Below are 11,239 nucleotides of genomic sequence, written 5' to 3' on the forward strand. Positions count from 1 at the left end.
TCACAACACAGAGCACCTGACCAATCACAGCACAGAGAATCTGACCAATCACAACACAGAGCACCTGACCAATCACAACACAGAGCACCTGACCAATCACAACACAGGGCACCTGACCAATCACAACACAGAGCACCTGACCAATCACAACACAGAGCATCTGACCAATCACAGCACAGAGAATCTGACCAATCACAGCACAGAGAATCTGACTAATCACAGCACAGCAAACCTGACCAATCACAACACAAAGCATCTGACCAATCACAACACAGCAAACCTGACCAATCACAAAAAAGAGCATCTGACCAATCACAACACAGAGCATCTGACCAATCACAACACATCACATCAACCAATCATAGCTTCTTCTTCCCCGATGGTATTTCAGAAACTGATGATCTCACAACAGTCTGAAGGGTTTCCACAAAATGGTGCAAAAAACAAAAAAAACAAACATCTGCTTAGTGAAAGTTCTGTTATAGGAGTTCAGAAGCTGCAAGAAAGGACACAGTAACTCATATACGCACTCTTTACATCTGTGATGAGCAGAAAAGCAGATCAGCACACAACACATCAGACTTTAACCTGGATGAGCAGATAAACAGCAGATAAACATGGGCTTTTACTCCTCATCATGACGTCAGCATTTTTATAATCAAAAATAATCAAAAGTTATAAATATAGAACATTTATATTTTATTCTGATGAACAAAATAAATGTTTTTCTAAACAAGATTCAGAGTCTGTAAAGATCATTTATCTTCCCATCACTATCATTTCCTCAGAAAGAAAACTACTTCCTACATCACCTCCCCCTCACCTGTTCCTCCTGTTCCTGACCAATCACAACACAGCAAACCTGACCAATCACAACACAGAGCATCTGACCAATCACAACACAGCATCTGACCAATCACAACACAGAGAATCTGACCAATCACAACACAGAGAATCTGACCAATCACAGCACAGCAAACCTGACCAATCACAACACAAAGCATCTGACCAATCACAACACAGCATCTGACCAATCACAACACAGAGAATCTGACCAATCACAACACAGAGCATCTGACCAATCACAGCACAGAGAATCTGACCAATCACAGCACAGAGAATCTGACCAATCACAACACAGCAAACCTGACCAATCACAAAAAAGAGCATCTGACCAATCACAACACAGAGCATCTGACCAATCACAACACATCACATCAACCAATCATAGCTTCTTCTTCCCCGATGGTATTTCAGAAACTGATGATCTCACAACAGTCTGAAGGGTTTCCACAAAATGGTGCAAAAAACAAAAAAAACAAACATCTGCTTAGTGAAAGTTCTGTTATAGGAGTTCAGAAGCTGCAAGAAAGGACACAGTAACTCATATACGCACTCTTTACATCTGTGATGAGCAGAAAAGCAGATCAGCACACAACACATCAGACTTTAACCTGGATGAGCAGATAAACAGCAGATAAACATGGGCTTTTACTCCTCATCATGATGAACAAATCCTTCTTAATGCCATGGATGAGAGACACACAGGAGGTGAATGATTTATTCGAGGTAGAACATGGACAAATTCTTAAAACCAGCATTAATTCATCTCTTACATCCGCCAGACACTTCATTCAAATACTTTTACATATAAAACTCAAATTCTGGTCACTTTGAGAAAATGACTTTTATTAGACGCTACAGAATGTAATTGTTAACAGTAAACTTCAGCACCCCCTGCTGTCTGTAAACTGCAACTGCAAAAAAAAAAGAAAGAAAGCTGACTGCTTTCTCTCAGGCAGAAACTACATGGAAGCTGATTGTGATCGATGTGGAGCTCATTTCTGTGCCGAATAAATGCAAACAACAGTCTAAAAATTAAATATGTGTATAAAAGGCACCAGTCACAGAACAAACCTTTCCACCACCATGGGAAAGAGGAAAGAGCTTTTATACACAATGAGTTGGTATCAGGAGTTCTTTCTGAAAGATACAGGATTCATTTGGGTGTGTGGGAATCAGAATTCTTGCTCAAATACTTATTTCACTTCATCAAATACAAATTAATGTATAACCTTCTTTAGTTTTTTTTTTATGTATTTTTCTATTATAATCTTTTTTTTTTTAATATTTGTTCAAATAAACCTACCATAAAATTGTAGATTTTTATTTAAGTGGGTCAAATGATGATCTCCCCCTCTGTATGTGTCACAGCTCAGTTGCAGGATGATCTTAAATAGCAGATTCACCACAGATAAACACTCTGATTCATGGAGAAACATCAGGATGGAACAGAGAAACTTATAGAGACAGGATTGGAGAACACCTTGTGTCTGAATCCTGCATAAAGGCAGAAATGAACCTGGAATGGAGAATGAAAAAGACTATTAAATCATCTCTCTGTGGAATTTCTGCTTTGTAGCCGAGTCTTCTGTAAAACTCAAAGCCACTGTGATTGGAAGTAAATCTCTATTCTAGATTCTGTGGAATAGACCTTTAGATTTACAGCATTATCCAGAACAACTCACACTTGAGGAGTTGAGGGTTCGGGGTCTTGCTCAAGGGGCAGCTTGCTGGTGCAGGGATTTGAACATGTGACCTTCTGATCAGAAGTCCAATGCCCTAAACTTTAAGCTGCCACCTCCCTGGATAGACCCGGGTGTGAGAAAAATATTATCACTATTAAACACGCTATTTAAAAAAACTCTACAACTCACCTGAGTAGCTGTGATCACACACACACACACACACACACACACACACACACACACACACACACACACACACACACACACACTGTACAGCTACTCAGGAATACCAGCAGGAATTCTGGGAAAAAATATTTATTCAGCTCTTTCATCATCCTCACCATTCTCATCATCCAGGGTTAAACAGAAAACTTTAAACACAAAGAGGGCGGGACTACGGGCATATTATTTAATTAAAAGGCGGCAGGACTACAAGCATAACTGGCCAGAAAAGGGGCGGGGTTAAGAACCTCATTTTGGAATAAAACGGAGGCGGGACTACAAGTATAACTGACCAGAAAAGGGGCGGGGTTAAGAGCATCATGTTGGATTAAAAGGAGGCGGGACTACAAGCATTATGATACAGAAAGGGGCGGGGTTAAGAGCATCATTTTGGATTTAAAGGAGGCGGGACTACAAGCATTACTAGACAGGAAAGGAGTTGGCACTAAGAGCATAACTTTTGATTGAAAGGGGGCGGGACCATGAGCAAAACATTAGATTTAGAGGAATAACTATATTAAAAGGAGGTGGGGAAAACAGTTAAAATGTTAGAGAGGGGGCGGGGCTAAAACAAAGTGCAAAACGAGTGCATAAAGAAATGTTTTCATCCCTGAGACACATTTCAGCTTTCCAACAGTTACAGTCAATAAACTAAAAACATGTCTAGAGAGGAAATCAGGACTCCGAACATTTACATTCATTTATGTGTCTGGCTCGTGTTTCCTCCGTCTGACTCCTGTTTCCTCCGTCTGACTCCTGTTTCCTCCTCGTGACTCCTGTTTCCTCCCTCTGACTCGTGTTGTACATGACGTAATAATTAACTGATTTAGATTAATGAACTAGCAGCGCCCTCTGCTGACAGTGAAGTGCAATAAAAAAAATCGGATTAAAACCAAACATCATGAGTTAAAGAGACAGAACATCTGAACATCTCTGATTTTAATATAAAACTTATTTTAGAGGCAATAAATGTAGGATGCAGTGCACAACAATAACATGGATCATAGTTTTTTTTTTTCCAAAGCGCTCGTTATATAATTCGGATTACAGGTTTTTTTTAAACACCATACACATGAAAACAGGAAACAGTGCAGTGCTGCTGAACAAAGTTCCTCAGAGGCATCAGGAATATTGCAGCTGGAACGCAGCTGTTTACAGGTCAGTTTTCTCCTCGTAGTGGCAGATACACGCAGCTCTCTGGCTGTCCAGGTAGGGTTTACAGCCCAGGTGCATGACGGCGTCGAAGAGCAGAGTCACTGCCGAGTCACACGCTGACCAGACGTGAAAGAAATCACAGTTATTATATATTAATATAATAATAATAATAATAATATTCAGTGAAAGTACAGGCATCAGTTAGAGACTAACAATCTGTGTGCTATGATCAATCAAGAATCAGTTTTCTAGAATCAGCTCTTTAGAGTAGATTATTGGGAAATGACTCCTTTGAGATGGGGTAGATTTTTTAAGGTATAAACTTTGGAACTGGCTCTTTGAAAAAAATGATCTGGAAATAAATTATTCTTTACAATTATAATTGTGACCAGACGCTTTGAAAGTGACTCTTTGAAAGTGACTCTTTGAAAGTGACTCTTTGAAAGTGACTCTTTGAAAGTGACTCTTTGAAAGTGACTCTTTAGGACCAACTGCATGAAACTGACTCTTTTGATTTAACAATTTGGAATAGATTTGTTGGAGTCTACTTCATAGTATTCACTCTAAAGAGTTAATTTAACACAGTCATTAGTGTTGCTCAGGTCAGGTGACTCTCAGTGTCTCAACCCCGGATAAATGTGGAGTTTTGTGTTATGAAGGACATCCAGTGTAAAACATGTGCCAAATCAAATATGTGGATCAGGAATCAGAATTTCATAGCGGATCGGTCGAGGACCGGGTTACCAACAACCACCACAGGTATCATTAACAACAGGGTACCGGTGGAAATTGTGCTCCTGTTGTCTGAAGGAGGAGAAGGAGAGGAGGAAGACGTCTACAGAGACAGCAGGAAAAGGAGAAGTGGAGGAGAGTGGAGGTTCGGGTTGGTACTTTAAATATTGGTACTATGACGGGTAAAGGGAGAGAGGGAGCTGATATGATGGAGAGGAGAAAGGTAGAGATGTTGTGTGTTCAGGAGACCAAGTGGAAAGGGAGTAAGAGCAGGAACATTGGAGGTGGGTTTAAACTGTTTTATCATGGTGTGGATGAAAAGAGAAATGGTGTAGGGGTGATTCTGAAGGAAGAGTACAGTAAGAGTGTAGTGGAGGTGAAGAGAGTTTCTGATAGGGTGATGAACGTGAAGCTGGAAGTTGAAGGGATGATGATAAATGTCATCAGTGTTTATGATCCACAAGTTGGCTGTGAGATGAAGGAGAAGGAAAAATTCTGGAGTGAGTTAGATAAAGTGGTAGAAGGTGAACGTAGGAATGAAAGATTGGTGATTGGGGCAGACTTTAATGGGCATGTAGGTGAAGGGAACAGAGGTGATGAGGAGGTGATGGTAGGTATGGTTTTAAGGAGAGGAATGTGGAAGGGCAGATGGTGGTAGATTTTGCTAAAAGGATGGAAATGGCAGTGGTGAACACGTATTTTAAGAAGAAGGAGGATCATAGGGTGACGTATAAGAGTGGAGGAAGGTGCACACAGGTGGACTATGTTCTATGTAGGAGATGCAACCTGAAGGAGATTGGAGACTGTAAGGTGTTGGCAGGGGACAGTGTAGCTAGACAGCATCGGATGATGGTCTGTAGGATGGTTTTGGAGGTGAAGAAGAAGAGGAGGAAAGACAGGAGCTCGGTGGTGGTGAAAAGGTGCTTGATGATTGGGAAACTACTGCAGGAGTGATGAGGGAGGCAGCTAGAAATGTAGCAGCAGCAGGTAAAGAGGGATGTGGCGAAAGCCAAGGAAAAGGCATATGAGGAACTGTATAAGAGGTTGGACACTAAGGAAGGAGAAAAGGATTTATACCGATTGGCCAGGCAGAGGAACCGAGCTGGAAAGGATGTGCTGCAAGTTAGAGCAATAAAGGATGGAGAGGGAAATGTGTTGACTAGTGAGGAGAGTGTGTTGAGAAGGTGGAGGGAGTATTTTGAGCAGCTGATGAATGAGGAAAATGAGAGAGAGAGAAGGTTGGATGGTGTGGAGATGTGAAGCAGGATGTAGATAGGATTAGTAAGGAGGAAGTGAGAGCAGCGATTAAGAGGATGAAGAATGGAAAGTCGGTTGGACCAGATGACATACCGGTAGAAGCGTGGAGATGTTTAGGAGAGATGCAGTGGAGTTTTTAACCAGATTGTTTAACAGGATTCTGGAAGGGGAGAGGATGCCTGAGGAATGGAGAAGGAGTGTGCTGGTACTGATCTTTAAGCATAATGGTGATGTGCAGACCTGCAGTAACTACAGGGGAATTAAGTTGATCAGTCACACCATGAAGTTATGGGAAAGAGTAGTGGAAGCCAGGCTGAGAGAAGAGGTGACCATCTGTGGGCAACAGAATGGTTTCATGCAGAGGAAGAGCACCACAGATGCCTTATTTGCTTTGAGGATGTTGATGGAGAAGTATAGAGAAGGACAGAAGGAGCTGCATTGTGTATTTGTGGATTTAGAGAAAGCGTACGACAGGGTGCCGAGAGAGGAGTTGTGGTATTGTATGAGGAAGTCAGGTGTGTCAGAGAAGTATGTGAGGGTGGTGCAGGACATGTATGAGGACAATGTGACAGCAGTGACGTGTGCAGTAGGAACGACAGACTGGTTCAAGGTGGAGGTTGGACTGCATCAAGGATCGGCTCTGAGCCCTTTCCTGTTTGCAGTGGTGATGTACAGGTTTAAGGACGAGGTCAGACAGGAGTCTCCCTGGACTATGATGTTTGTGGATGATATTGTGATTTGTGGTGAGAGTAGGGAGCAGGTGGAGAAGAGCCTGGAGAGGTGGAGATATGCGCTGGAGAGAAGGGGAATGAAAGTCAGTAGGAGTAAGACAGAGTACATGTGTATGAATGAGAGGGAGGGCAGTGGAGGGGTGCAGTTACAGGGGGAAGAGGTGGGGAAGGTACCTGGGGTCAACAGTGCAAAGTAACGGAGAGTGTGTTAGAGAAGTGAAGAAAAGAGTGCAGGCAGGGTGGAGTGGGTGGAGAAGAGTGATAGCAGGAGTGATTTGTGATAGAAGAGTATCTGTGAGAGTGAAAGGGAAAATTTATAGGACTGTGGTGAGACCTGAGATGTTGTATGGATTAGAGACAGTGGCATTGAGTAAAAGACAAGAGGTGGAGCTGGAGGTAGCAGAGCTGAAGATGTTGAGATGTTCGTTGGGAGTGAAGACGATGGACAGGATTAGAAATGAGTTTATTAGAGGAACAGCGCATGTAGGACGTTTTGGAGACAAGGTGAGGGAGGTGAGATTGAGATGGTTTGGACATGTGCAGAGGAGGGACATGGGGTATATCAGTAGGAGAATGCTGAGGATGGAGACACCAGGAAGGAGGAAAAGAGGAAGATTAAGGAGGAGGTTCATGAATGTGGTGATGGAAGACATGCAGGTAGTTGGTGTGAAAGAGGCAGATGTAGAGGACAGGGGGGTGTGGAGACGGATGATCTGCTGTGGCGACCCCTAATGGGAGAAGCCGAAAGAAGAAGAAGAAGAAGAAGAAGAGTTCATCTAAAGGGGATTTAAAATAATTGACTCTTTGGAATTAACTAATTTAAATTGACTTGTTGGAACCGACTCTTTAGAACAGACTCTTTGGAGCAGATTATTAATTCCAAACCACACATTCGTCTTCATGGAGGTGTTCAGGTGTTTAGTGTCTCACACAGATGTGCTGATGCGGTGTCTGGCTCAGTATGACCTGACATGATCAGAGTTCAGACACACAGGAGGTTTACCTTGCACACTCTGGTCCAGTCCCAGGGTAGTCTGTACATTTCTACATATAGTCTCCAAGCAGACATGGAACTGATCGTCACAGTCACGTTTCTCTTGTCCACACGTGTCGTAGCAGCGGTCGTGCTGATTACAGCATTTAGTCATTGATGGAATTCCAATATCGAACTGAAGATGAGAGAACAGACGATCAAACTATTCAGGTTGTGGAAAGACAGCAGGTGAAAGTAAAGGATTAAACACTAGGGGGCAGACTACTACAGAAAAATAATCAACAACAGGGTGTTGGGATGTGACCTGATGTGGAGTGGAGCTGCTCCTCCACCCTAGTGATGATTATTTTCTATTAGAGCAGGTTCTCTTCAGTCCTATTCCTCTTAAAACCACGTTAATTTGCCAACAATGTATTTTTATCTATTTAAAGTAACATTTAATTTAACTGAGCATCAGAAAAACAAGTTTGTGATGTTCTCACTGATGTTATAGCAGCTATAAACGGTCTTTCCTTCACCAGTCTCTCTCTATTCTCTCTTTTACAGTGAATTAGATTAAAAACACCTGCTGACACCCGAGACTCCGTCCACTGATGTTAAACAAACATCTCCTCACTCCAGCAGATCAAACGGTTATAGGTTTGTTCATACTTAGCAGTGCATCACCCAGTACAGGTCCCTCTGAACTAGCTGTTGCTATGGAAACGACCTAACAATTACAATTCATATCACAAACCACAATCCACAAGGACTGTGTATATTTCAGGGGCTGTGTATAAGGAGGTCGGAGCTCACTGGGTAAATCACTGTGTCAGAGAGACAGTCAGATGTTTAAGCTCCAGTACTTCCAGACTGACACTCGTGATGATCCAGTATCACTGCTGACCCTGCGTTTTGACCACAGCTGTCTGTAATTTCACTGTGCAGTAATGTATAGGACAATAAATGTATCTTTTGTGTAGCACATCATGTTGCAGGCTTTTCATTAGATCTCACACACACTCACGTGAAACCCGAACAGCGGAGAGCCGCAGCCGTTGGGTGGAGAGAGTTTGTAATGAGGTCTGGGAATGGGCTTGTATCCTGCAACACAGAGAACTGGTGATGACACACACTTTTAACATATCTTTATATTATGTGTGTGTGTGTGTGTGTGTGTGTGTGTGTGTGTGTGTGTGTGTGTGTGTGTGTGTGTGTGTGAGTGAGTGGTTCTCAAAGTGTGCGGCCCTCTAGTGGGCACCAAAGGTATGACAGGTGCGATGAGCAGCAGTGTTCTTCAATCTTCATTAATAATTTTCTACAACTCATACACTCAAAGCAACCACAAAACAAACAATAAGGTCATAAATACAAGCTAATTAAAAATCTGTTATAAACCAGGAGGAAAACGTTGAAGTATTGTGAACAGCGATAGACCAATAAACACACACTTGGTGTATATTATAGTGTATGCAGTGAGCACAACATCATCAATGGATAAATCTGTGACAAATACCACAAAGAAAACCAGGAGATTCAGCGCAAGCAGACAAGAACAAGATAAATGGTGGGACCAATCTACCAAAAAAAAAAAAAAAAAAAAACAGTTTAAAAGAAAATATAATGGAGCCACATCTTCTCTCTGTGAGATTTTCACACGTTTCTTCACTAATAAACTAAGTAGAGCTTCCAGCTTGGTGTTAAATATGACTTGAGAGTGGCAGTGAAAAGCCTCCAGCCCTGTTTTTAAAAGGATCTGCAGTGAAAAACTAATACTCTGATAAGACTCACATACTGAGATGTTCGTTTTGTCCTCCACTTGATCATCGTTCTCGCCTGTGCATTTGCTCTCTTTTCTTTTTCTTTTAGCACAGGTTGCAAGGACCGGACCGGTCAGGACAGGTGAGGACAGGTGAGGCTTGAAGGTCCAACCCCTCTTTAAAGTAGGGAATGGCAGAAAAAGAACCACACACATATATACACTATATTAGCAGAAGTATGTGGACACTTGGTCATATGTTTACTATGTGGTTTTTGAGCATCGTGTTATAATTTCCTCCACTCTTCTGGGAAGATGTTCCACTAGATTTTGTGGAGATTTGTGATCATCCAGCTACAAGAGTGTAGTAAAGTCAGGTAGTGGTGTAGGTGAGAAGGTGAGGAGGTTCTGGGGTGCAGTTAGCGCTCACATTCATTCCAAAGGTGTTCAATTGTGTTGGAGCTCTGGAGATCTTCCACTGTAACCCCGATCTTCATGGAGCTGATTTTGTGCACAGGGGGTCATCATCATGCTGGAACAGGTTTGGGGTCTGTTAGTTCAAGTGAACGCAAAATTAAATTGTGACTGCATCCAAAGGCGTCTTCTACAATTTTGTGCCTCCAGCTTTGTGGTTACATTTTAGAGAAGAACCAATCAGGAGAAATCAGGTGTCCCAATACTTTTGTCCATATAGTGTATATATAATCTTATAAAGTTTCCAGTGACCTCACACACACACACACACACACACACACACACACACACACACACACACACACACACACACACACACACACTTCACCCACCATCACTGCACTGAAACTGACACAGTCCATCAGATCCTCCAATTAAATCCAGAGCGTAGTTCAGATAAGTGTCGATCTTGTGAATTCCATTGCGGATGGTTTTTAAGGTTTTTCTCCAGTCCGGAGTCTCAGGATCGAAACCCTGCAGTCCTGCACTGGGTGGCAACAAACTCCCCCAACACAGCAGGAGCAGGAGGACCAGGGGCATGGGCCGCCGGGGCCACCGGGGCAGGAACCGGGGCAGGAACAGGGGCAGGAGGGTCAGGGACCGGGTCAGGAAAGCTGATAGAGCGCTGAGCTTCATTCTCCACACTCTCTCTCGTTATTCTGATGATTCCTTTAAGATAAATTCCAAAATGTCCGCGGCATTAAACCGGTCAGAAGGGCGGAGTAGGACATTTTCTACTTCATCTGATTCCGAGTCCATCAGCAGACAAAGTCCGGTGTGTGTGTGTGTGTGTGTGTGTCAGCTGTGACTCACCGGCGCGCCACAGTCACTTCACTTCCGGGTTCAGTCTCGTCCCGTCGCGAACTTGATGACGCAAGCGAGCGATTCTTTATTTGTTTGTTTGTTTGTTTGTTAATTTATTATAATATAAAATTGTTTCGACTTCAGTTGGACGATTGCTGTATACTGTATATATTTATTAATAGTCACAATAAAGGTTTAATAAAGGCCTCAGGACATTTTTTTGGGAAATGTTTATATATAAGACTTTATATATAAAGACATTCTTGAAATCAAAACAAAACTAGAATTAATATGTATTAATATTGAGAGTTGTCTTACCCGCCCATTTTCAGGTTTCACTTGTGTTTGGTGTTAAACAGTTAAACCCCATGAAGACCAGAGAGATGTCTGCAGAGAAACACTCACTCCACCTTCAGTTATTAAACAAACTAAACAAAACTTGTGTTAGCATTTCACATCAAATAAAACATTTATATTTGACATAAATGTGAAACAGCTGAATAATTTGGATCACATACTTCCAAGCCATCAGAGGCCTGAAATGATAGTAATCAGGACTTTTATCAATAAATTGGTATGAAAAAGTTTGGAGACTCGCTCTGTT

The 11,239-nt window shown here is 42.2% G+C and overlaps 1 protein-coding gene across 1 annotated transcript; it reads right to left on the reverse strand.

Annotated features, from left to right (window-relative positions):
• Positions 1 to 3,453: 3,453 nt before the first annotated feature.
• On the reverse strand, positions 3,454 to 10,610 carry pla2g12a (phospholipase A2, group XIIA). Its single transcript, XM_083538954.1, has 4 exons — positions 10,164 to 10,610; positions 8,626 to 8,702; positions 7,629 to 7,794; positions 3,454 to 4,021 (listed from the first exon to the last, which is right to left on the reverse strand). Exons 1-4 carry the CDS (start codon positions 10,465 to 10,467, stop codon positions 3,903 to 3,905), a joined length of 666 nt encoding a protein of 221 aa, XP_083395080.1. The 5' UTR covers positions 10,468 to 10,610; the 3' UTR covers positions 3,454 to 3,902.
• Between the last annotated feature and the right edge of the window lie 629 nt (positions 10,611 to 11,239).

This window comes from Silurus aristotelis (assembly GCF_946808225.1).
Source record: "Silurus aristotelis genome assembly, chromosome: 4".
NCBI lineage: Eukaryota > Metazoa > Chordata > Actinopteri > Siluriformes > Siluridae > Silurus > Silurus aristotelis.

What these genes read in the sequence shown, in the direction of transcription:
- pla2g12a (XM_083538954.1), bottom strand. Translation starts at nt 10,467, where the DNA reads ATGAAGCTCAGCGCTCTATCAGCTTTCCTGACCCGGTCCCTGACCCTC. An exon ending in TCAGTTTCAGTGCAGTGATG is followed by an intron (nt 8,703 to 10,163) that starts GTGGGTGAAGTG and finishes TCTGTGTTGCAG; the next exon opens with GATACAAGCCCATTCCCAGA. An exon ending in ACTGGACCAGAGTGTGCAAG is followed by an intron (nt 4,022 to 7,628) that starts GTAAACCTCCTG and finishes ACGTCTGGTCAG; the next exon opens with CGTGTGACTCGGCAGTGACT.